This window comes from Suncus etruscus, chromosome 2 (assembly GCF_024139225.1).
Source record: "Suncus etruscus isolate mSunEtr1 chromosome 2, mSunEtr1.pri.cur, whole genome shotgun sequence".
NCBI lineage: Eukaryota > Metazoa > Chordata > Mammalia > Eulipotyphla > Soricidae > Suncus > Suncus etruscus.
In genome coordinates this window covers 38730611-38757124 of record NC_064849.1, presented here as the reverse complement: position 1 = coordinate 38757124, position 26514 = coordinate 38730611, and the positions used below count along the sequence as shown (strand labels likewise).

General features: G+C 38.7%; 2 protein-coding genes and 1 non-coding gene across 3 annotated transcripts in view; 1 reads left to right on the top strand and 2 right to left on the bottom strand.

The window, feature by feature from the left end:
* The first annotated feature begins 2818 nt into the window (after positions 1 to 2818).
* RTRAF (RNA transcription, translation and transport factor) lies at positions 2819 to 21204 on the top strand. The gene is made up of 8 exons (XM_049767512.1): positions 2819 to 2977; positions 6872 to 6996; positions 7843 to 7942; positions 15992 to 16078; positions 17161 to 17249; positions 18300 to 18368; positions 20714 to 20762; positions 20877 to 21204. Exons 1-8 carry the CDS (start codon positions 2917 to 2919, stop codon positions 21029 to 21031), a joined length of 735 nt encoding a protein of 244 aa, XP_049623469.1. The 5' UTR covers positions 2819 to 2916; the 3' UTR covers positions 21032 to 21204.
* LOC126002343 (U6 spliceosomal RNA) lies at positions 9742 to 9853 on the bottom strand. Its single transcript, XR_007493080.1, has one exon. It is a non-coding gene; the product is annotated as a U6 spliceosomal RNA (small nuclear RNA).
* A 317-nt stretch (positions 21205 to 21521) lies between the features above and the next one.
* NID2 (nidogen 2) overlaps positions 21522 to 26514 on the bottom strand; it is a 73040-nt gene continuing 68047 nt past the window's right edge. The window contains 5 exon segments of the mRNA XM_049767665.1: positions 21522 to 21949; positions 22209 to 22321; positions 23218 to 23341; positions 24893 to 25050; positions 25940 to 26111. Of these exon segments, the coding sequence (XP_049623622.1) occupies positions 21942 to 21949; positions 22209 to 22321; positions 23218 to 23341; positions 24893 to 25050; positions 25940 to 26111 (575 nt within the window). The 3' untranslated portion in view covers positions 21522 to 21941.

Genomic DNA, 26514 nt, shown 5'->3' with positions numbered 1-26514 from the left:
TGAAAAGGAAAAGAAGAGAAGAAGAAGGTGAAGGTGAAGGTGGCAGACATTCTAGAGCCCTGAAATAGAAAAACAAGGTCACGGGGCCAGAGAGATAGCATGGAAGTAGGGTGTTTGCCTTGCATGCAGAAGGACGGTGGTTCGAATCCCGGCATCCCATGTGGTCCCCAGAGCCTGCCAGGAGCGATTTCTGAGCATAGAGCCAGGAGTAACTCCTGAATGCTGCTGGGAGTGACCCCCCAAAAAAACAAAAAAACAAATAAACAAAAAACAAACAAACAAAAAACGAACAACAAGGTCAGGAGGAAACAGTTTAGTGGTAGACTGAGTTACCACTTGGTGCTCAAGGAGTCACTCTTGTTAGTGCTCAGGGTTCCCTACATGCAAGGCAAAAATAAAGCACCCATGCCCTACCATCACTACTCTCTTTCTCCCACCTTACACATAAAACTTTACCTGTCATTGCAGATAATATTTCTTTTTACTTTTTCTTTCTACTATATTTATTTTCTGGATTCATTTTTTCTTATTTATTTTGGGTTAATCTTTCATTATATAATAACACAGTAAGTGATTTTAGCTGAAACTTGGATCAAATTCTCGCTTTTGTCTTTCTTTCTTTTTTGTTTCATTTTGGGGCCACAGCTAGTGTGGTTACACCTGTCTCTACACTCAAGAATTACTCCTGTCAGTGCCTATGGGACCATATGAGATATCTGAAATGGGACATGGTTCGGTCATATTGAAGGCAAATGCCTTATAGGTTATATCTCTCTGGCTCCAAGACTTTTTAAGCATTTTAAATGGTCTCGCAGTATCTTCTTAATGCCATATCCTGACTTGATAGTACACTTTGTATTTCTCTTAATTTATCACTTTCTAATCCTAAACTAGAATATTTACATGTCTAACATCAATACTTCATTATTCTTAGTAATCTTCTGAAAAATACCCTTTCCCATTGCATGTATCATAAATGCCAACAATTTTTACTATAATTAATTGGTGTGTATATTTGACATTTTCCCAAGACCTTCAATAACTCCCCTTTATCTACAGTTTAAGGGTATCATCTCTCCCATACTCTGAATGCCACATGCAGCAGCAGCTAATTCTGTATGTCTTTTTTCTTCAGAAAAAGTCACTCTTTTGCCTTTATACTTAACTATTGATTAATACCACAAAAAATTCACAAAAGTAGATATTTTTCCCTGTGCTAGTGGATTCTTGGAATTGTATGAAAGATTTTCAGACAAAACTCAGATGTTGAAGCAATTAAAGTTTATGTTATGGTTCAAATAGATGGGTCCCAGTTCTTCATGCACAGCTTCACGTGTCTTGTATGTATGTGTGTGTATGTCTGTTTCTCTGGTCTGGATCTTGACTGTTTCCATTGCATGATCTAGGTTTGACCCTATACTATGTTCAGTATAAACTTTCCTAGCCTGAAACCTTCTAACTGGACCTCTTTATGATTGTATTAAAGTGATTGTGTTTTCTCAGCTATCCTTAGTTTCCAGCCACGTGTGTGGGTAAGATTTTGGTGCTCTGTATTTTTTGGCTGTCTGGGAATGAGAACCCTACTTGATTCTGCCTTCTCTCAGAACCTGTGAGCCCTACCTCATTCTGCTTTCTGTCCCAGTGCTGGTCCTACCAGATTCTGCAATTGCCTGAGCCTAAATGTGTATGCAAAGAGAGCAGGCCAGACTGGGAGCCTGGTTGGGGACCTCTAGCCTGGTTGGGGATTTCATTTTATTTGCTGCTAGTCTTCCCACCATCAAGATATTGAATACCTTTTCATGTGAGTGAGATGAAAATGATCAGATTAGATTAGACTTTGGTAACCTAAGTTGTTTGGGGCACCACTCTCCATTCTGTATCTATTTTCTCCCTTAGCCTTACAAACCCAGCCACTGAAGGCAACTGTTCTGCCTTCCTCTACTGTCTTTGTATTATCTGAAAACAAATAGGGTCTGGATCACAAATGTCTTAAATAGAATAAAAGTTTTACTTCTAGCAGCAAACAGAAAACCACTGTAAGAGACTTATGAAAGCATTATGAACAGAATTAGATTCTAGGAAATCTCTGGTGGGGTTAACTGGAGGGGTGGATTGCAGAACACTGGACGTTGCACAAGAAATCAGAATAAGCAAAATTGATGAGGACCTGTTGTAAGAAAATCTCGGTCTCAGGAAGGGAGGAATTTGAGAGACATATGAGAAAGAGAAGAGCAGTAGTCCATGACCTGCTAGATGCTTTGAGACTGACAAAAAATAAAGCAGGACACCTCCCCAACTAATCTAGTTTCAGAGGCTCCATGTCTAGTGGAACTAACCTATATAGTCTGTTTGTAAGTTTGCATTAGTCCTAAAAGGATTTTTGCTAAAAAGGGGTTTGAGTTTGTGTTTTCTTAGAATAACACCTATAAAGTAGGAGGCACACAATGAATGAATGAATGAATGAATGAATGAGCACCTTTAAAAGCCTGACCAGTAATTTTGACATCTAAATTAGACCTCTAGCCAACAGAAGTCCTCCACCCAAGTATTTGCAACGTGCTGCCTCCAACTGTGTGAGAAAAAAAAAAAGAACCAGGCTCCATAGCCAAAGGCGACTAAACTAACTAGCTTCTCAGTCGCTTCCTGCCAAATGGACAGCAGCGGACAATAAAGTTTATTTGCGCGTCGACGTGCCGCGTCGTAGCCCCGCCTCCCACGCCGGAGCCGTGATTGGTGGAAAAATCTCAAGCATCCGTCGTTCCTCGCCACGATTGGCTATGTCCGCTGTCATTCAAGGAAGCCCGCCCTCTTTCTCTCTCGCCGCGTCGCCGGTACCTGCGCCGCCGGCTTCCTCCTGCTCGCCCTCTGTCCTCTCCCGGCCGCAACCCGGGGGACCCGGAGCGAGAAGCGGGGACCATGTTCCGACGCAAGCTCACGGCCCTCGATTACCACAACCCCGCGGGCTTCAATTGCAAAGGTGAGTCTGCGGAGGCCCCGAAACTGGCCGCAGTTCATTCACTCCCCCGGCTGCTGCGCTCCGCATCCGGACCCTCTTGCGTTGCGGCCTGGTCGCCGTTCGGAGCCCTTTTGGGGTTCCTTCACCGGCTCAGCAAGGCCACTTCCTCGGGTTCCCGTCCAGACTCCAGAACCCTCCTCCCCTTTTCTGGTCGTTGCCACTTTCTGGACTCGCTGGACCCCCCCCCCCCCCCACATCACCCGTGTTTGCACTCTGAAAGAAAAGTCTCGGAGCTCTTGTCTTGAGCACCTGCTTGCTGTGTGTGCATCTTGCTGGGCTCCCAGGAAGATGGGGTCACGCCCGCCCCCCCCCCAGTGGGTGCAATGTGGGGGGGTCACCCACCCACCCAGCCGGCTCTGGGTGGGAACTGGACGACGGCTCCAACCCCTCCGTGTTGCAATAAGCATTGTGTGGGTCTTGCAAAAAATAGAAAAAAGTGAACAGGTGAGGCGCTTCGTGGCACTGCAAATCCAAAAGGCTGTGGGGGATTTTTACAGCATGAATATTTTGGGGTTTTTTTGCTTGTTTGTTTTGGGTGACTTTCTCAGGAGTACTCAAGTCTTACTCTTGCTTGACACGGTGTTTAGGGGACCCTATGGGTTGCCATAAATTCGTCCTGACATTGCCATAGACAAGGCAATGCCATGCTTCGACTCCAGCATTAACGTGTGTGTGTGTGTGTGTGTGTGTGTGTGTGTGTGTGTGTGTGTGTGTTGTGTTTGTGTTTGAGAAAGACAGAGATCAAGACTCTGGTGCTTAGGGCCTCTTAGTTCTGGGGTCACTCCTGGTGGTGCTCAGGGACCATGGGTGGTGCAGGGGATCCAACCTAGGTCCACCCTGTGCCAGGCAACTAAGTACCTTTGCCCCTTACTATTTATTGCTCCAGCCTGGCATTAGTGTTGTTCTATAAGTAATTAACATTGATGTCCACTGTTAACCCACCACTACTGCCCGTTTTTTTCCCTGTGGTAGGCCTATTAGACTTGGTCGACTTGGACCTTTGAAAGCGGTCACAGGTCACATTCAGTCTGTTGTATGGACCCTGCCACAGAGCTGCACCCCAGTCCCATCAAGATGTTTTAAGGATTGAATTTCAAAGGAAAGAGTTCTGTGCAGGACAAGTGTCCTGATAATCCCACAGAAGCATAATCATTTATAAAGTCTTGATTTATTTTTTTTGTTTTGTTTTGCTCTTTACTTACAAAATTGTACCAGGAACAAGTAGATCAGAATTTGGATCTTGAATCCCAAAGTTCTTGCAGTTACTGCAAGTTCTTGCATTGTTACTGCAGATGGGTGTGAGAGTATTGTTGAAACTTCTACACTTTTAATGCAAGTAATGCCAAATCGGAGTATTGATTTTTGTCAGCCAATTTATTTTACAATTCTTTGACTTTAATTTAGATGGGGGATACAGCATGTTAGGCCATACCTTATTCTTCTCAGATACTATTCTCAGTTCAGTGCTCCCTAGAAGCTTTTGGAATTGCTCAGAAGACCCGCCTCATGCTGAGGATCATCACACCCAGGGTACCTGCATGCAGAGCCCTCCAGCCTGATGAACTAGCTTCCTTTCTTAACTTTGAATTTAATCTCGCCTATTTTCCTATCCGATGAAATAGGAATGAATAATAGAAAGATGAAACACATTCTTTTTTATTCCTATTTCATTCATATCTTTACTCCATGAATAAAATGTTGTTCTTTATTCCCATTTTGTATCTCAAGAGTCTCTGAACACAGAAAATTCAAGTCCCTACAATCATTAAACACTTGTACCTAGAATTTGAATTCAGGCCAGCTTATGAACAAAATTGGTTTTCCATTTTTCTCTTCCTAGGCTGACTTTTAAAAACCTCTAATTAATAGGACTTCAGGCAGAATAACTTGAGTCATGTGAGGAAAAGATTTTCCTCCTCTGAAGTTTTAGGTATCAGTAATGAGAGCTTGTTTCCAAAGAGTAACTAATTCGTTCTTTGCACTTAATGCTTTTTTAATGTTTAAAACTTTAATGTTTTGAAGTTTAATGTTCAAACTTTAATGTTTGAAGTACTTTCCTTAATGATAAATGTAGTTTTTTTCCCTTTCTCCCCATTTCTCAGATGATAAAAGTTTTATTAATATCTCCTGATTTATTTTGTTCAATTTTATATCCTAATATTGTACCTGTAGGTTAAATCATGCAATACGTTTCTTTCCTTCTGACTAGTTTGGCTTTGTGTAGTTCCCTTGAGCTTCCGTTTTGTTGCAGGTTGCAAAATTTCATTGTTTTTCTTTTTTTTTTCTTTTTCATTTTAATTTTTTGGTTTGGAGACTTTACCCAGTCCTACTCAGAGGTTTCTCCTGGCTGTGCACTTGGGAGGGATCTTATGGGATGCTGGGAGCAAACTCAGGCCAGCCATGTGTGCAAGGCAAGTGCCCTACCCACAATTGCTCCAGCCCCTCTTCATTTCTAAAAGCTGAATTGAATTCATTGTATGAATGTGCTACATTTGGGGGGGGGGGGTCGGTGCACACCCAGTGAGGCACAAGGGTTACTCCTGGCTATGCTCTCAGAAATTGCCTCTGGCTTGGGGGAACCATATGGGACTCCAGTGGATGTGGATTGAACCAAGGTCCGTCCTAGGTCAACGCTTGCAAGGCAAACATCCTACAGCCTTCGTCACCACTCAGGCCCCACTACATCACTTCCACATTTTATCACCACAGTAAAAACTTGATAGTTTATTGTTAATGTTTTTATGTTCTTTGTTTCTATCTACAAAAGTAGGATTGCTAAATTATATTGTGTTCTCTCTTTAGTTTCTTGAGGAAGGACCATAGTGTTTTCCAGAATGATTGCACAAATTCTCAGCGACAGTGTACAATATTTAGGCTGCTTTTGTTGGGTCACACTTGACATTGTAGGAAGCTGCTCTTAGCATCTGGGACTATTAAGGTGCCAAGGATCTTGGGCTTTTGAGCTCTTTCAGCCCTGTGGTTTCTGGTTTAGTGTAAGCCGTTCTCAGAGGTGCAGGGAGGTATCTCATAAATCCTTGTGTTGTGACTAGCAGTTTTCCATATATGGACCATCTATTTGTTTCTTTGAAGAATATTAAAATATTCCTGGCTCCTCACTCAGAAATCACATCTGGCAGGCTCAGGGGACCCAATTCCCATTGCTGGTTGGCTGCATGCAAGGCAAACGCCCTACTGATTGTGCTGCTGTTTGGCCTTTCCTTTTCCTTTTTGTGCCACATTTCTTAGTACTCAGGGCTTAACTCTTGCTTTTATTTTCAACGGTTGAACCGGGTAGGCTGTGTGCAAGGCAAACATCCTATCTGCTGTACTATCTTTTCAACCTGTTTTTTTCCTATAGAACTAGATTGGATTTTTGTTTTCAATTGTATGAGTTCTTTATATATTCCATATATATATATATATATATATATATATATATATATATATATATATATATATATATATATATATATATACCTAGGATTTATGCCATCCAATATGCAATAAGCAAATATCTTCTCACATTTAATAGACTTCAAAAAATATTGGAGCCATACTTGGAGGTATTCAGGAGTTATTCCTGGATCTGCACTCAGAGTTCTCTTTTAGTCTCAGGGGACTACATGCTGTTTTGGGATTAGACTATGTTGGCTGAATGTAAGATAAGCTGTACTGTCTCTCTGACCCTGTCTTTTCATTAGAACAGTTGTAAACTGTTAATTCAAAGTCTACACTTTTGAGCTCCTACTTGGAACAGTTCAGTGGATTATTTTGGAGTTAAATTCCATTAGACAATTGGAGAGAAAGTCATTTTTCGAGTGCTTTTAGTGATTTTTTATACTATTCTTTTTGCAGATGAGACAGAATTTAGAAATTTTATTGTTTGGCTTGAAGACCAGAAGATCAGACATTACAAGATTGAAGACAGAGGTAATTTAAGAAACATCCACAGCAGTGAGTGGCCCAAGTTCTTTGAAAAGGTAATATATTAAACAGTGAAGTAAAATAAAACAAAACTAACAAAAGAGCCCCAAAAACATTTGAAATTATTTTGGGCTTTGTTTGGTCAGACCTGGTGGTGCCTTGGGCGTTGGGGGGGGGGGAAATGTAGTGATGGGGGTTGACCTCTGGACTCCCTGTGCAAAATGTGCATTTCTTTTTTTTTGTTTGTTTTTTGGGCCACACCTGGCGGTGCTCAGGGGTTACTCCTGGCTGTCTGCTCAGAAATAGCTCCTGGCAGGCATGGGGGACCATATGGGACACCAACCACCTTTGGTCCTGGACCGGCTGCTTGGGAGGCGTTGCCATGCTATCTCTCAGGGCCCCAAAATGTGCATTTCTAACACCCTTAGCCATGTCCCTAGGCTAGAATCAATGCCAGGTGTTAACTTCTCCAGTCTTCAACTTTTTCATCTAGAAGATTAGGAAGTTCAAAGTTTCTTTCTGGTTCCTGATAATACAGAATTTCAGAAAGTTTGATAGAAGCACCTTTTTCATAAAATGATATGCTTTAATGTTGCTTTCCTTTGGGCTCATATAATTGCATAAAAAGTACATAACACGTGATAGAAGGCATTCTTTTTTTTTTTTTTTTGGTTTTGGGTCATACCGGGCAGCGCTCGGGTTACTACTCCTGGCTCCATGATCAGAAATCACTCCTGGCAGGCTCGGGAGACCATATGGGATGTCAGGGATCGAACCTGGTCGGCTGTGTGCAAGGCAAATGCCCTACTGCTGTGCTATCACTCAGGCTCCCAAACTAGACTGATTTTTCATTCTGTAACTTTATAGTTATAATGAGACTGGATTTTTTTCTTTCCTTTTAGTATCTCAGAGATGTTAACTGTCCTTTCAAGATTCAAGATCGACAAGAAGCAATTGACTGGCTTCTTGGCTTAGCAGTTAGACTTGAATATGGAGATAATGGTATGTTTTGTGGGGAATTGATGTTTTAAAGAGATGAGAGGTGAGAATGGTGGGTAAAACTAAAGGGACTTACCAGTGTGTATTTCCAATTTATTTCTGGGTTATTTTTATGAGTTATATACTTTTCTGCTCCCTTTTCAGCATCTCTTTAAAGATGGTTTTTGTTGTTTCTTTGTTTGCAACCATTCTTCTGTGTTTGGTTGGCTCTCATTCCCAAATCCCAAGTTATCTAGAAAGAAATTTTTGGTTTCTTGGTTTTGGGGCTATACTCATTGGTGCCCTGGGGTAATTCCCAACTCATTGCTTGCAGTTCCTTAGGAGTCACACTTGGGTAGCATAGCCCTTTGAGCTGCTTTCTCAGCACCAGAAAGAATTCTGAAGGTTGAGTGTCATTAAGAGACAAATTTGGGGCCAAACCCAGTGGCACTCAGGGAGTACTCCTGGCTTCTTCACTAAGAGATCACTCCTGTGGGGGTGAGGGGACTATATGGGATGCTGGGAATTGAACCCTGGTTATTTGCATGCAGGACAGGCACCCTACCTGCTGTGCTATCTCTCCTTGAGACAATATTTTTTACTGTTATTTAGAATTTAGAGATATCTCCTGGAGGATGATTGAATGGCTTTTCATAAGGCAACATTTCTTTGCATTTTGCCACCTTTTATACTACTTTTAATGACTCAGGTATAAGAACAATAGCTACCATGTGATCATATATTCCTATAGATATCTCTCAGTCAAGGACAATTATTTCTCAGTAATAGATGGTCTTAACAAAAATACTGAGTTTGTTTCTGAAGTAGATTTTTACATGTTGAGAAATTACAACTAAATTTTATTTGAACTATAGTTGAATTATGATTGAGAGATAAATGGTATCAAAAGTATAAAGTCTGAACTAGAAAACAAATCAAAAATTGCAATATTTTATGGGGTAAGGAGTAATACTGTCGTTTTCGGTAGGAGGCAGTATTGTTTTGCGATTTCACATTAATATGTTGCTTTATTTTACATTTTTATTCTTGTTTGTTGTCTTTTGGGCTACACCTGGCATTTCTCAGGGCTTACTTATTCCCGATTCTTTACTCAAGGGACCATATGTAGTGCTATGGTTGGAACTCCTGTGGGGACATGTACAAGGGATGTGCCTACCTGTTGTGTTAGCTTTCTGGTCTAATACATTTTTATTCTTTTTTTTTTTTTTTGATTTTTGGTTTTTGGGTTACACCCAGTGATGATCAGGGGTTACTCCTGGCTATGCACTCAGAAATCACTTCTGGACGCTGGGGATAGAACCCAGGTCAGTCCTGGGTCAGCCGCGTGCAAGGCAAACAGCCTACTGCTGTGCTATTGCTCCAGCCCCTACATTTTATTTATTTATTTATTTATTTATTTATTTATTTATTTATTTATTTATTTTTGTTTTTGGGTCACACCCAGCAGCGCTCAGGGGTTACTCGTGGCTCTGTGCTCAGAAATCGCTCCTGGCAGGCACGGGGGACCATCGGGGATGCCGGGATTCGAACCACTGTCCTTCTGGATGTAAGGCAAATGCCCTACCTCCAGGCTATCTCTCTGGCCCCTACATTTTTATACTTATTTAAAGAAACCATTATGAATTTTTATAATTTGTGCTTTACTATTTTTAAAGCCAAAAGGCTTCTCAGTTGAAGTAATAAAAATTTGATTTACAAAAATCTTTTTGATACGATTTCAAATTTGCAGAGAAGTTGCAGTAATAAAGAATTATCACCCATACTGTGCAAATGTTAACATTTTACTTTTCATACCTCATTTTTTTAATATGCAATGCTTTACGAATTTGCGAGTCATTCTTGCCCAGGGGCTATGCTAATCTACTCTGTATCATTCTAATTTTAGTATATTTGCATACCTCATTTTTCTTGTAAATTCCTGTGAAAAAATTATATACTCTAGGGAATAGAAGGTGTCAAAGGTGGGCAAGCCATTAGCTCTAGATTACAGAAGCAAATGTGAAAGGGAAGAAGAGAAGGAGGAGGGAGATGAGAAAAGGCAACCTGCCGGAAACCACTGAAATATATTCAAGTGTGAAATTGAATATATTTTGTATAATTCAGATATGTACACTACTAATAATACTTTGGAAGTCCAAAGCTCAGGGTGTCTGTGGTCAAATGAGATTCTGTATAGATCTAAACCAATAGGCCAAATCCTGCTGTAAGCAATGGATCCAAAGTGTAATAATTAAACTTAAAAAAATGTGTGTTTCAAGACTGGAAAGGAATGGGAGAAAACTTGTACTTTTGGTGGAGAAATGTGGTCACTGGTGGTGGGTGTGAGTTGGGAGCAAAGCATGCCTAAAACTATTGTCAACAATAAAGTACATAATGGTATCTAAATGAGATAAAACATTTATATACCCAAAATATTTGCAAGAGAAGTGTTGTGGGAAACACCTAGAGATGCTTAGGGTTGCTTTTATTTATTTATTTATTTTTGGTTTTTTTTGGCCGCACCGGTGATGCTCAGGGGTTATGCTCTTAGCCACTCCTGGCTATGCTCTCAGAAATCGCTCCTGGCTTCGTGATACCATATGGGACACCTGGTCTGTCCTAGGCTAGCTCGCACCACTGCTCCAGCCCCTTCGGGCTGCTTTTAGTACTATGATAAGGAAATCACTCTGGTAGTATTCAGCAGACTGCAATGCCTGGACTTTCTATTTGCAAAGTATATATTCCAGTCCATTGATCTACGTCTTAGGCCCACCCACCCTGTGTACTTTAATGTACATTTTCTTAAAAATTAATGTAGAGGCCTGAGCAATAGTACAGCGAGTAGGTTTCTTGCCTTGCTTGTGGCTAACGTGGTTTGATTCCCCGCACTCCATATGAGCCCTGCTGGATGTGCCTCCTCCCCTAACATTTTACTTTTCATACCTCATTTTTTAAATATGCAAATATTAAATAGATGTAAGGGATGTAATAGATGTGAGGGAAATAGATTTAAGGGAAAGAAATAGATGTAAGAGATGTAATAGATGTAGGGGAAAGAAATAGCACAAAGGACTATGGTACATGCAGAAGGCCCAGGTTTTATTTCTCTCTAGCTTGGCTTAGTACCTAGAGCATTGAGATGGGAATCATTCCTGAGCACTGCAAGCTTGTACCATCTCCCACCTATAATAACTTCATTGCACTTACCAAATCAGAAAATGAACTTTAGTTCAGTATTATTGTCTGTAATATACAGCTATTTCAGTGTGTTCTTTCTAGCAAAAAGTGGGGAGAGTAGGGCAAAGCAGTCCTGGATCTTTTATTCAATTGTTGCATACCTTTTTCTCCATAACCTGCAACATATTCAGTCTGTTCTTTGTGACATTGGCATTTATTTTGTGTTTATTGTCTCATGAGTACATTCAAGGTTTGTACTTGTGTTAGAAATAACTAGATTCGGAGCTGGAGAGATAGCAAGGAGGTAAAGCGTTTGCCTTGCATGCAGACGTTCTGTGGTTTGAATCCTGGCATCCCATATGGTCCCCTGTGCCTGCCAGGAGCGATTTCTGAGCATAGAGCCAGGAATAACTCCTGCGCACTGCCAGGTGTGACCCAAAAACCAAAAAGGAAAAATGAAAAAAAAAAATAACTAGATTATAAGGTTCTGATAAGTGCATCTCAGGAAGTTTATGCTAGAAATATATACAGTTACTGGTCACGTTATGCTTACTTAAATGTTCTCCACTTATGAAATTATTATTTTCCCTTTATAATAAATATGTAATGTGGAGATAACTTTAAAATAATGTTAGTATACTTTTCTACTCCTTAGATTTCTACCTAAGCATCCAACTTGATGCTTGCTGTAATTATTATGTTAAGATTGCTGGAAGGTGTTTTTGTTCACCAGCATTTCTTCTACATTAGTTTAAGGAGAAATTTCCCCCTTTTGCTTGTTTTTATTTTGTGGCAAGTCCTGGCTATGCTGTAGGAGAGGGTTTGTGGGAGGATAATGCTCAAACTTAGGTCGGTATCCCTCCTTCCTGCAACATACTCCCAGACCTTTGAGCTCTCAGATCCTCTAGAATGCATGCTTGCTAAAGTCAGCACAGTTTTAGATTCTTAGCTCAGATTATAATCCTTTTGTGTTGTGTTGGGGGTGGGGTGGGGAGTTGTTTATAGTGTTTCAGATTTGACAAATGAGAGTTTATTTAAGATGATTCCTTCCTATATTGATTTAAATGATCATGTCTTTGCTTTCCTTCTTTTAGTACCATATTATAGAAACAGTAGCTAAAGTAATTTTGGAATTAAGTATATGGAATTAAATATTTTTGTCAGGACCTGTAAGGTATTTTGTTTATTTTTTGACCACACCCACTGGTGCTCAGGGGTTACTCCTGATTCTGAGCTAGAAATCACACCTGGCTGGTTCGTGGGATCATATGGGACGCTGGAGATCAAACCCGGGTCAGCTACGTGCAAGCTAATGCAGAACCTATTGTGCTATTGCTTCATCCCCGACCTGTAAAATATTTTTAAGTAGGGCCAGAAATATAGCATGGAGGGTAAGGTGTTTGCCTTGCATGCAGAAGGTCGGTGGTTCGAATCCCTGCATCCCATATGGTCCCCTGAGCGCTGCCGGTATGACCCCCCCAAAATTTTTTTTTTAAGTGAAAATAGTCAAAGCTGACTTTGGAATTTTGCATTTCACATTTCTAAAATTTAGTTATGTATATTTGTTTGTATATTTGAAGTGCTGTTTTATTTTCCTTTATTTAAACATCTTGATTACATATATGATTTGATTAGATTTCAGTCATATAAAGAACACCCCCTTCACCAGTGCAACATTCCCACCACCAATGTCCCAAATCTCCCTCCATCCCACCCCCACTTGTACTCCAGACAGGCTTTCCAGTTCCCTCATTTATTCACATGATTGTGGTAGTTCTCTGTGTAGTTATTTCTATAACTGCACTAACCACTCTTTGTGGTGAGCTTCATGGAGTGAGCTGGTGTTCCAGCCCTCCTCTCATTGTCTCTGAGGATTGTTGCAAAAATGACTTATTTTTCTTAAAACCCATAGATGAGTGAGACTGTTCTGCGTCTCTCTCTCTCTCTCTCCCTCTGACTTATTTCACTCAGCATGATAGATTCCATGTACATCCATGTATAGAAAAATTTCATGACTTCATCTCTCCTGACGGCTGCATAATATTCCATTGTGTATATGTACCATGGTTTCTTTAGCCATTCGTCTGTTGAAGGGCATCTTGGTTGTTTCCAGAGCCTGGCTATTGTGAATAGTGCTGCAATAAATATAGGTGTGAGGAAGGGGTTTTTGTATTGTGTTCTTAGGGTATATCCCTAGGAGTGGAATAGCTGGGTCGAATGGGAGCTCAATTTCCAGATTTTGGAGGAATCTCCATATCTCTTTCCATAGAGGTTGGACTAGACAGCATTCCCACCAGCAGTGGATAAGAGTTCCTTTCTCTCCACATCCCCACCAACACTAATTGTTCTCATTCTTTCTGATGTGCGCCAATCTCTGTGGTGTGAGGTGGTATCTCATCGTTGTTTTGATTTGCATCTCCCTGATGATTAGTGATGAGGAGCATTTTTTCATGTGTCTTTTGGCCATTTGTATTTCTTTTTTATCAAAGTGTCTGTTCATTTCTTCTCCCCATTTTTTGAATGGGATTAGATGTCTTTTTCTTGTAAAGTTCTGTCAGCGCCCTGTATATTTTGGATATTAGCCCCTTACTGATGGATGTTGGGTGAATAGTTTCTCCCACTCGGTGGGTGACTCTTGTATCCTGGGCACTATTTCTTTTGAGGTGCAGAAACTTCTCAGTTTAATGTATTCCCATCTGTTGATCTCTGCTTCCACTTATTTGGAAAGTGCAGTTTCCTCCTTGAAGATGCCTTTAGTCTCAATGTCATGGAGTGTTTTACCGACGTGTTGTTCTATATACCTTATGGTATCAGGTCTGATATCAAGGTCTTTAATCCATTTGGATTTTACCTTTGTACATGATGTTAATTGGGGGTCTATGTTTGCTTTTTTGCAAGTGGCTAACCAGTTCTGCCAGCACCACCTGTTGAAGAGGTGTTCCCTGCTCCACTTAGGATTTCTTGCTCCTTTGTCAAAAATTAGGTAATTGTGTGTCTGGGGGACAGTGTCTGAGAACTCAAGCCTATTTCACTGATCTGAGGGTCTGTCTTTATTCCAATACCATGCTGTTTTGATAACTATTGCTTTGTAGTACAGTTTAAAGTTGGGGAAAGTATAAGGAGTGCTTTAGCTATTGGAGGGTATTTATTGTTCCAGATGAACTTCATAAGTGTTTGATCCACTTCTTTGAAGAATGTTATGGGTATTTTTAAGGGGATCACATTAAATCTGTATAATGCTTTGGGGAGTATTGTCATTTTAATGATGTTAATCCTGCCAATCCATGAGCAGGGTATGTGTTTCCATTTCTGTGTGTCCTCTCTTATTTCTAGGAGCAGGGCTTTATTGTTTTCTTTGTATAGGTCCTTCACGTTTTTGGTCAAGTTGACTCCAAGATATTTGAGTTTGTGTGGCACTAATGTGAATGGGATTGCCTTCTTGACTTCCTTCTCTTCCCTTTCATTATTGATGTATTAAAAGGCCATTGATTTCTGTGTGTTAATTTTGTAGCCTGCCACCTTGCTATATGAGTCTATTGTTTCTAGAAGCTTTTTGGTAGAGTCTTTAGGGTTTTCTAAGTAGAGTATCCTGTCATCTGCAAACAGTGAAAATAGTCAAAGCTGACTTTGGAATTTTGCATTTCACATTTCTATAATTTAGTTATGTGTATATTTGAAGTGCTGTTTTTCTTTTCTTTTTTTTTTTTTAAGAAAGGGTTTGGGGAGTTCCATTCAAAGATTTGGGATGAACGTATTCAGTTAGTTTGTATTTAATTTGACTTAGCTTCTTAAAGTGTTAGATAGTAGATTTAAGTAAATGTATTAACTTTTTTTTTTTTTTGGTTTTTGCGCAACACCCGGCGGTGCTCAGGGGTTACTCCTGGCTGTCTGCTCAGAAATAGCTCCTGGCAGGCTCGGGGGACCATATGGGACACCGGGATTCGAACCAACCACCTTTGGTCCTGGATGGGTTGCTTGCAAGGCAAACGCTGCTGTGCTATCTCTCCGGGCCCAAATGTATTAACTTTTAGGAATATAATGAAAAGATATTTTAGTCAGGTATCCTCTTTTTTTTGTTTTCTTTCTTTCTTTCTTTCTTTCTTTCTTTCTTTCTTTCTTTGTTCGTTTCTTTCTTTTTCTCTTCCTTTCTTTTTCTCTTTCTTTCCTCTTTCTTTCTTTTTCTTTCTTTCTTTCTTTCTTTGTTTGATTCTTTCATTCTATTTCTCTTTCTTTCTTTTTCTCTCTTTCTTTCTTTCTTCTTTTTCTCTTTCTTTCTCTTTCTTTCTTTCTTTCTTTCCTCTTTCTTTCTTTTCTCTCTCTTTCTTTCTCTCTCTCTCTCTCTTTCTTTCTTTCTTTCTTTCTTTCTTTCTTTCTTTCTTTCTTTCTTTCTTTCTTTCTTTCTTTCTCTCTTTCTTTCTTTCTTTCTTTCTTTCATCTATCTCTTCCTTCCTTCCTTCCTTCCTTCCTTCCTTCCTTCCTTCCTTCCTTCCTTCCTTCCTTCCTTCCTTCCTTCCTTCCTTCCTTCCGTTTTTTTTTTTTTTGGTTTTTGGGCCACACCGCAATTGTCAGGGGTTACTCCTGGCTCTGTGCTCAGAAATCACTCCTGGCAGGCACAGGGAACCATATGGGATGCTAGAATTTGAACCACTGTTGATTCTGTGCTATCTCTCAAGCCTCCCAACCCTATTTTTTAGGTATTCTCTTAAAAATTATTTTAGCTTAACTGTATAATTATATGATCGCTAATTTTTTAATAAGAATAAATTTTGATGGAGGCAATTATCTTATATAACTTAAAGCTTGCTAATAATTTGCTTAATTAAATTCAATAAGTAATTGTTTTTTGTTTTACCTTAAATTGCAGTACTATATCATATCTTTAACCTCTTTCTACAGCTGAAAAATACAAAGATTTATCTCCTGATAATACAAGAAACTCTGACAATACAGCTAAAAATGCAGAACCACTGATCAATTTGGATGGTGAGTTTTTAATGCATGTAAATCAGTTATTTATTGTTTCTTGAATGTTTTTAATCATTTCATTCTAGAATTAAATGTAGGTTTATTTTGACATTGCAGGAAAATGCCTTTGTTTTGTTTTTGTTTGGGGGCCACACCCACCTGCACTCAGGGATTACTCCTGGCTCTGAGTCAGAAATTGCTCCTGGCAGGTTGGGGATACCAGGGATTGAACCCAGGTCATTCCCAGGTTGGCTGCATGCAAGGCAAATGCCCTACCCACTTTGCTATGGGTCCGGCCCCAGAAAAATGTTTTTGTGATTTTTCTTTTTATTTCTTATCAAATATTATATGCTTTTTATAGTTAAATATTGAAACTGCTGTTTTTTGATCTGCTAATGGTAATCTTGGAGGGTTGATTTGTATTTAATCATGGTGATGGTTCTTTGTCTTCCTGGGAGCTTAACATAGCTTTCTGATTTGATGACATTGAGACAAATGGTAGTTTTTATTTCTTTAGGTCTTAGACATCTAGAAATCATTCTCCTTTTTGAAAGTATGAAGGTTCTAATTACAACAGAATGTTAAATATTCTTTGATATTTGTGGACCTAAAATTAATGAGTTATCTTATAAATTAATAAGCCACTTGAACATTCTAGAAATGCTACTTAGAGAAAATGTTTTGGAAAAAACTTTCCGCTGTAGAATTTTATATATTACTGGCTTTGGGAGGAAATGCTTATTTAAAATCCTGTAAAAAATGAGCCTTGCAAAAAAGAGTTAAGAACAAAGCTAATGTAAATTAAAAATTTCATAATTCTTGATGTCCTACGTGGAGGTATCAGAGGGCCAGTGTTGAAGGATCTTGTGCTCTTCGGTGGTAGGGGAACATAACGTACATCACTACTATAAGTGTTAACACTAGTGTAACCACATTTCCTAAACTATATTAAGTAAATTATTTTTAAAATGAAGATAATACAAGTAAATGATTTGTTCTTACTGGAAAATTAAAGCTGTTTGAGTTTATATATTTATGTTTAATATATATGGATAGTTTTTGTAGAGCTAAAACTTTGCATTTTTTTTTTAATCTTGTAGTAACTAACCCTGACTTTAAGGCTGGTGTCATGGCTTTGGCCAATCTTCTTCAGATTCAGCGTCATGATGATTACCTGGTGATGCTTAAGGTCAGCTTCATCTTCTTGATCCTTTTGGGTTTGGGGTCATACCAGTGGTACTCAGGATTACTTCTGGCATTGTTCAGGGAACCAGCACTGCTGAGCATTGAACCAAGACACCACCCTGCATGCCTTGCATGTGCTTTAACCCTTTGACCTTTCATTTAGGCCCACCGTTTGATATTTCAATTTGTGGTCAAATGAAATATAAAGGAATATTGGGATTTAAAAAGATTATATTATTTCATGTTTTAAATGGTCGAATGAATAATAGTGAACAAAGTTTACTGTATTTCTGAAAACTGTGTTAAATATTTTGCATAGATTGGCTTAATTCTTTTCAAAGGTAACAGTTGGTGTTTGTATTATTTTTGGAAAGAATCATTTTTCACAATTTCCCACTTTTCCATTATAATTGTCATCTGCTAACTAAAATTCCATTTCATATGTATTTTGATTGCCATAAGGAAATGCCTTGGTGAGAGAACAGTTGAAAAACTTGAAAACATTCTGTCAGTTATTTGGGGTCCTTGTACAGTAGTTTGAGGGGAAGAGTGGGGCTGCATAAGGCCACACACACCACAAAGCAGTGATAGTGGTTGGCTCTTGGGTTTATGCATGCCAGCCATGTGCTCCAACCTGTTGAACACTGCCTGGTCTAATTTTATTATAATGAAAAAAGCAAAGACTGTTGACAAGCTACTCTTTTTTTTTTTTTTTTTTTTTTTTGGTCAAAAACTGTTCATATCTTAGTATGCTCTCGTAATAGAGTTTCTGTAAGAACACACTACAATTTGGGAACAATGACTTTATAGATAGGAAGAAGACCTACTTTTACTACATGTATATGTTTAATTGTGTTTAAAAAATGTGAACATACATTACCTCTGCAAATTGAAAAAGTGTTTTATCATTCCATATTAAAGTGAAAAAGATTCAGCAGTACGTTTTTATTTTTAGTGGAGATTTTGAAATTTAAGTTTATCAAACTGGAACCATTATTCACTAGACTTAGAAGAAGCCAACTAAAGGTAAAAACCATTTTTTTCTTTTCCTTAGGCAATTCGCATTTTGGTCCAGGAGCGCCTGACACAGGATGCAGTTGCTAAAGCAAATCAAACAAAAGAGGTTTGTATTAAATCTAAACTATTAGGTTTATTCTGGTGTAATTGGAAAGAGTGTAAATTTTCCACGTGTTTACTTGAGATTACCATAATAGAACAGTTCAGAAAAAAGTATTTTTTTGGTTCAGGGGATCAAGCCCATGTCCTGTTGTGAAACATACTCACTGTCATGAGGCTATATCTTGGTCCAAAATATAGTTTTGTGTAGTTGATTTGGTACATGCATGTTGTATCTAATTGCTGGGTTTTTGAGAAAAAAAATGTATTTTTTTTCACTTTAGAGAAATTCATCCCAATCTACCAGTATATGTCTTTTCCATGTTCCCGGCTTTTTTTTAATACTGGGCTGGCTTAATTTCTGCGAACAAAGCATGTTTTCTTTTTATGGCTCTTGAAAAATCCAGTTCCCACTTGTTTCTTTCTTCAGAAGATTCTTTTCACATTAAGTTACCACCAAATGGTTGTTCTCAGGTGATATGATTTGAGAGCATATATTCTTGTTGTAGGTGGGCCCATGTGTGGAGGGAGGGTCTATGTATAATTACCAATTGATTGGCCAAGTGAAGGAAGTGGGGTAACACTAAGGAGTTTACGATTCAGGGTGTAGATGGAGTTGGAATGATAGTACAGCAGACAGGGTATTTGACTTGCATCCTACCCACCAGAGTCCAGTTCCTGGCACCACTGGGTGTGGTGCTGCCTCCTCTACTCCCCCCCCCCCCAAATATATATATATTCAGGGTTTAGTTGACACACTGATTTTTCAGTTCTGTTTTGTGAACTAAGGAAACTGTACAGCTCTAGCTGTCATTGTTAATTCTGGGGTATTTTTAGATTTTGCCCCTCAAGTCTCATTGACTTTGGAATAGTGCGGAGAATATCCTTGAGTTAGTATAGCAGTTACTATAGGTGCCTGTTGATGCTTCCTCCTATTGTAAAGATACCGTGAAGGTCTCTGGTTACAACCGTTATTTTTTTTTTTTTTTTGGCCTACCCCCATGCTGCCTCCAGTATCTTTTGTTCTCTAGCTTTAGCTAGCCACTGTAGGATGTCCTAAAAAACTTGTAAAGATTTCATTGGCTTTAATTATGTATGAATTAGACTGCTAAAAATTTGAGTTAAAGATCAGTTTTCTTACTATAAAAATGTAAATTGTTCTAACATAATAAAATAATTCATTCAGCATAATTATGTCTTTTGTTTAAAAAGCATAGTTCTTTGTGCAGTAAAAATTAATTTTCAATTCTCCAGCTAAATTTTTGCATTATCTTCAGTGCTACAGTGGGGAATTTATTTTGGTTGAATGAATGTTCTTGCTTGTGACCACACACCATCAGAGCTAGTTAGTCCTTAGTGGTCTATTGGCAGACAAAGGGAAGACAGAACCTCTGGTGTCAAACAGAAAGTCTTATAATGTAATACAGAGCATTATTCTTCAATTTTTCTCACTAAATTTTCATATCTATTTGTTTATACACATTACTAACTATTTTAAGGTTAATTGAGGTAGCTTTGTATTAAGGCCGGGGATTTAGTATGGGGCTAAGGTACTTAGTGTCTTGCACATGGCTATTTATGTTTGAGCCCTGTGACATTTACATATGTTTCTCCAAACATTGCTAATAGTGATCCCCAAGCACCACTGGGTGTGGCTCCCATTCATTCCCTCCTGCAAGGCAGGTGCTTTTTGCATTGAGCTGTCTCCTAGTTGTATTTTTCTTGGTACTGATAAAACTTACACTATACCAACAAAATCTAGATTGCTTGTTACCATTTTTATTGGATAGCCATAAATTCCAAATAGTTTATCTTCATCATAGTCACCATCTCTGACTGTGTATTATTTTTAGGCATTGCTGGTTGAATGATTTAGATTTTTCTTACTTTGATGTGTTTTGGGGAATATTAAAAGTGGTGAGTTCATATGCCCTATTAGCTGTTTCTAAAATGGGATGAGAATATCCTGATGAAGCCACCTTCCATAGCAGCTGCAACAAAGCATGGCTGGCAGAAGGAGCTATATCCACCTTCTTCAGCCTTTTTACATCTGTCGAGTGGTGCTGGTCCATGGACCAGCATTTGAAGACCATTGAGTTACTATACGTGTGGTTTAAGGATTGGATGGGTTATAGAGCTGGCTTCTTGGTACATGTGAAAAGGCCATTATTTCCTAATTATAGATGTAAAGCCCAATATCAAAAGCAAGTTAAGGAGAAAATTCAATCCTTTTGTCACCATAGCTAAAGACTGAAGATAATATAGCTGGTTGCATTTAGTTTCATATGACAAAAAAATTATTCTTTAATAAAAAATATTGCCTTCTTTTACCCTCCCCCCCTTTTTTTCCAGGGCCTGCCTGTTGCTTTAGACAAGCATATTCTAGGTTTTGACACAGGAGGTAAGTGATTTTGATTACTTGTTTTAGGAACTTTTTAAATACTTGTTGAAAATAAGTAATGAAAGTGTTTTAAATATAAAAGTCATGATTAATGCAGTGTTTCTTATAAAACAGATGCAGTTCTTAATGAAGCTGCTCAAATTCTGCGATTGCTGCATATAGAAGAGCTCAGAGAGCTACAGACAAAAATTAACGAAGCCATAGTAGCTGTTCAGGCAATTATTGCCGATCCAAAGACAGACCACAGACTGGGCAAAGTTGGAAGATGAACATTTATAGGATTTTAGTTTCTCCCCTCCTTAGTACCATTGGAACCATGTACACTCTGGCATGTGTTTGGAAATCAAATGTCAAATTTTTGAGGTTGGAAGCCCAGAAAATTGACTATGTTCTAGAGATTTACCATCATTGCATTTTCTTTAATAAAGTTGGGAAAAGTGGATTTTTTCCTTGAATGTGTGTTATATGTATAATCTATTGCTTCTTCCTTTGTGGTTAATGGTATGTCTAATCACTTTCAGCAAAAATATCAAAGGCAGTAATAAAGATCACTTAATAGGAAAATGTAAAATATTTTATTGGAGTATCCTAAAATTTGAGAACTGTTACATCGTTGGTATTTATAAGTATACTGTCTGTGGATAATGCTATAAAAGGGACTTACAGGATCAGAAAAATAAATTGAAATATTCTAGCACCTTTTAATATAAATAGAAATGCAGTGATGCAGAGGTAAAAGAGAAATCTTAGAACTTTTTTGGGAGGTGGTATATAAGCTGGCTCTTTTCCATCGGTTCTGCATAGCTTTCCCTATGTTGCTATGATGTTGGGGGATCGTATATTAATAATTTTAAATTTCTTGACCTGAAAGTATACACAGCAAAAACCAATTTAGAGTCTTAACATAGTCGTTTGTTATTTGAATGAATTTGACCTCTTAAATACAAGTGCAATAATTAGTTACCTTTTAAATCTTGTGATAACATTTGTTTAAAAAAAATTACAGTAGTAAAGATTGAGGTATAAACTTTTCACAAAATACACTTGAGTCTTTTTGTACTAAAAAAAAATGAATCTGTCTTCTATGTCCAGGAACCAGGCATTTCCCACGCTGCTTCCTTTTTCACTTCAGCTGTTTACAATATTCTGTGGAGTCCAGATTCTTTTAGATGCAATATTCTATTTTGCTGCAAAGAGGGGCAAGGGGAAGTAAGTGAGTATATTATAACCAAGTTATAACTGGCAACTCTTTTAAAGGGAAAGTATCCCAATGGGTTGACCTTTTGTGATATCTAGGTAAACTCAAGATCAAATTGTCCATTTTTTCCAACTCAAAATAGGGTTACAAAATGCCAGTGCCGTGGCCTAGGACAGTTTCCAGATGTGGTCTCCTTGGTCTCCTTTACTCTGCTGATTAAAAGGCATTGCTTTAGCATGCTTATTTACCTACTGGGCAGCTGGATTGGACAAGAGCTATTTCGTAGAGATGAGTTCGCTGCTCTGGGAGGTACTCTTCAGTAAACTGGCCACTGGTTCTGTTTATTGCTATGATACCATCCCTGGTAACAAAGAAATTGTGAGATTTGAGGTTGGGTAAGGAAAAGTGAGTTTCAACAGAGGAAAAATTTCAGCCAGGCTTCTAGAAACATTTTTACGTCAGTTTTACTCAAATTTGAGTTTTGACTTATTTAAATCCAAGTTGTATCATGCTTCTTAAAATGGTCTTTAGAATACTTAGGAACTTAGTGGGAATGCTGATGGAACAAATTCTGGGATGGAACCTAGCAATGCCTTTAAACTAGCCCTGTTTAATGATTCTGATGCCATACTAAAACTTGACCAAAGTGATGTTCTCAGTCTTAGCTGCACATTGAGATTGATTGAGGATCTATTTTTTTTGTTTCTGTTTTTGTTTTTTGGGGGCCACATCCATTTGACGCTCAAGGGTTACTCCTAGCTATGTGCTCAGAAATCGCTCCTGGCTTGGGGGAACATATGAGACACCAGGGGATTGAACAGTGGTCTGTCCTAGGCGAGCGCTTGCAAGGCAGAAGCCTTACCTCTAGTGCCACCACTCTGGCCCCAGATTGAGGATCTATTAAAATAGAATTCTGAGAGACAATGTCATTGTTTTATTTCTGTTTGTCTTTTAAATCTTTACCTAATGAAACATTTCATTCTAAGTGGAAGTTTTTTATTCTACGATTCTATGCAGACAGTTCTTTGGACAGTTGAATACCAATAGCATTTTGCCATCTTTAATCTCTCTAGGTGAGTAATATCATATTCTCAGGGGCAGTGACTGTAAAAGTATGGTTTTAAAACCAGTGATGCATGAAGGGTGATAACCTACTAATAAATTATGGAACTTCAGTAGGACTTAGTGAAGGATATCCCTTACTGGGGAGAAAAAGGGCAGCACCTCCTCTCGGTTTGTGCAGTGTGTACACCTCACCTCCTCCAGTCTGTGAGATAGAAGTGATCTTCATAGCTGACAATGCTGAAGGGGTGGTTGAGGTTGCTGTAAATGAGTTTTCGTCCAGATCCATTAGGCTGAACACACTCCAGAGTATTAGTTCCTTTTAAAACATCGGAAGAAAAAAATCCTTTAATATATTGAAAATATAAAAATACAATTGTTGAAAATAATGGTTGCATGTAGATTTTTTTCCTCAAGGAAAACCAAGATAGGGTAGGAACTAAGTATTTTTCTCTTTGCTATCATATAAATCAGAAGTTAATTTTAGAAGCCTTGGAGCAGTGCCGCGCTAACCTAGGGTGGACCGCGGTTTGATTCCTCAGCATCCAATATGGTCCCCCAAGTCTGGAGTGATTTCTGAGCGCATAGCCAGGAATAACCTCTGAGTGTCACCGGGCATGATCCAAAAACCAAAACCAAAACTAAACAAAAAAGTTAATTTTACTGTTTTATTACCAGTCTTCAGTTTGTCTAAGAGCATTTTAATATTTAATAGAATAAAATTTTTAGGAGGATTGAATTTATAGAAATCTAGATAAATTTCTCTTAAATATAGAGCCCTAAATTTTTCTTGTTTTATAAATTAGTGTAGTCAAGCTGTTTAAATACTTGCTCCTTGTAAGCAACAGAAGAGCCAAGATGGTCTTTTAACTAAAATTCCATTTTTTTTGTTTGTTTTGGGGTCACACCTGGCAGCGCTCAGGGGGTTACTCCTGGCTCTATGCTCAGAAATCGCTCCTGGCAGGCTTGGGGACCACATGGGATGTCGGGACTTGAACCACTGTCCTTCTGCATGCAAGGCAAATGCCCTACTTCCATGCTATCTCTCTGGCCCTTAACTAAAATTCTTAATTAAAAAAAAATAGAGCCAGGGTGGTAGCTCAAAGTGCAAGTGTGCATGCATTCATGCAGAGTTGGATTTATCCCCTGCTTGGTCTCCTAGACCACCACTAAAAGCCCCAGAAACTCACAAAACAAAGGTTTATTTTCTAGGTAGCATTAAAAAGGAAAATTACATTGTATTTTTCACTATTGTGGAAGCAGTCTCGAAAATTATGTAATGGCTTAGACAAGTGAAAAATTTCCAAATTTTACACCTATAAAGAACTCGGATTTAAATTGGAACACTTGAAAAGACCATTATACGTAAAGATATATAGAACTGCTTTAGAAAATTGTTATATAATCTATATAATAGTTCCTTTTAAATAATAAATTCTCTAAAATGGCCCGTTTCATATTCTTTAGTATATAACTTGACACATAGCAGTTTCACCATGACAATAAAAATGATACAATTGATAGGTTAGGTATTACCAACCTAGTACCATCCTAACACATTTGTCCAATAATACCTTCAGCAGAATAGCATACTGGCTGCTTGATACTTATAATAATGACAAAACAGGAACTGTCCTGTTTATCTCGGTGTATTATTTCCAATAGTGTGTAATACTTCTTTAACTTAAAATGTAATGAGTACAAATGAGCTGGACACACAACTTTTGGAAGCAATCTTTAAAAGTATAGATCAAAGGAATGGCTCATGCAACTGTAATTTTATTTAAGCCAAATGGTATATATGCTAAGATTTGGTTTTGTGCACACTATAATGAAGTGTTCTGTGTTTGCATTCCATCAGTCGCGTTACCTGCATCTGCCCAGCACAGCTGTTTGTTGACTCGGTCAAAGGTTAAAGCGTTGGGTAGAGCAAGATGTTGATTCACCAGAATTTTCCTATCTCTTCCATTTAAAGTAGACATTTCAATTTTAGGACCTTCTCGGTTCCAGTCTGTCCAGTATAAATAGCTGTGGAGATCAATGGAATAGAGAAAGATATACAAGGTTCAGAACCAACTTGGATGCTTTTTACTGAGTATTTTGCTAAAAATGAAAAATGTTGATCAAGTTATATGTTCCAGGTGGTAACCATAAAAATTATGGACAGAACATTTTTCGCTACATTGAAAATAAAGCCAGGCCAAAGAGATAGTATAGCTCCTTTGCCCTTGCCTGGAGCTAAGCAATATAGGCACCTAGTTTAATCAATACCTGGTACCCTGAGAGCAAGTCTTAGCACAGCTGGTGTGACCCAAAAATTAGAGAAAAAAAAAGAAAAGTGAAGCTTGAATAAAACGAGGTTTCTTTTCTTCTTCCTTTTTTTTTTTTTTTTTTTGCTAACTTTAACTGTTCATGGTGTTAACCTCTTCTGAGGTTTCAATACTTTTAACTTTCCTAATATGCTGATGAGATTATAAATCCAGTTCATTACCTCAGACAGACCTTACCTAATCATCTGAATCCAAGTAGCTTGTAGTCCTAGACATAGTCTATCTGCACTCTTTAGCTGTCATTTGCTTTTTTGGGGGGCCACACACATCCATGTTTAGGGAATCACTCCTGGCAGGGCTCAGGGGACAAAATGGGATGCTGGGTATCAAACCCAGGCATATCTAATTGTCATGCTATCTTGCCAGCTCTTCACTTCATACTCTAATCATTTTGTTTCCATGTTAGTTTACTGTCTTTATTCCTCCATCAGGAGGATACCTACTTAATGGGTCCTCAATAAACATGTGAATAAAGAGTGAGTGAAACATCTGAGCTTTTGCTCTTGCCCCTTTTCAATTGCATTTAAAATCCAAGGGTTTCAAGTCAGTTTCCAGAAGGAACAGGTGGGTTAAAAAGCCCCACTGACCCTCGGTCCGGATCCAAAGTGATGGCCCTGGGGTTCACCAGGTTCTGGTTGAAGAGGACCTCACGTGCAGAACCATCTAGCTTGGACGACTCTATTTTATCCAGGACACTGTCGGTGTAGTACATCCTTCTGTGGTATATGTCGATGGCAAGTCCTTCAGGGCTGATCAGCTCTGAGAAGCAAACAAAAGTAGGACTGGAGTATTTATAGGGTATGGAAGGTGAACCAAAAAAGATGTTCTGTATTTGAATAATGAGAAAAATTCTAATGATTACATAAGTTGCAAAAATAGTTTAAAAGACTATCCTTTGTTACCTGTCAACCCTTGTCTCTAGACTTAGGTTTGCCTGCTTAATGGCATTGGAATTCACAATACTCAAACCCAGGCTGCCTCAGCTGTGGCCAATTCCTGAATTTATTTTTACCTGTTTTTTTTCTGGGCCACACCCTGCAGCGCTAAGGTTACTCTAGCTCTGCGCTCAGAAATCGCTCCTGGCGGGCTCTGGGGACAATATGGGATATCATCCTGGGTCTGCCTCGTGCAAGGCAAATGCCCAACCGTTGTGCTACCATTC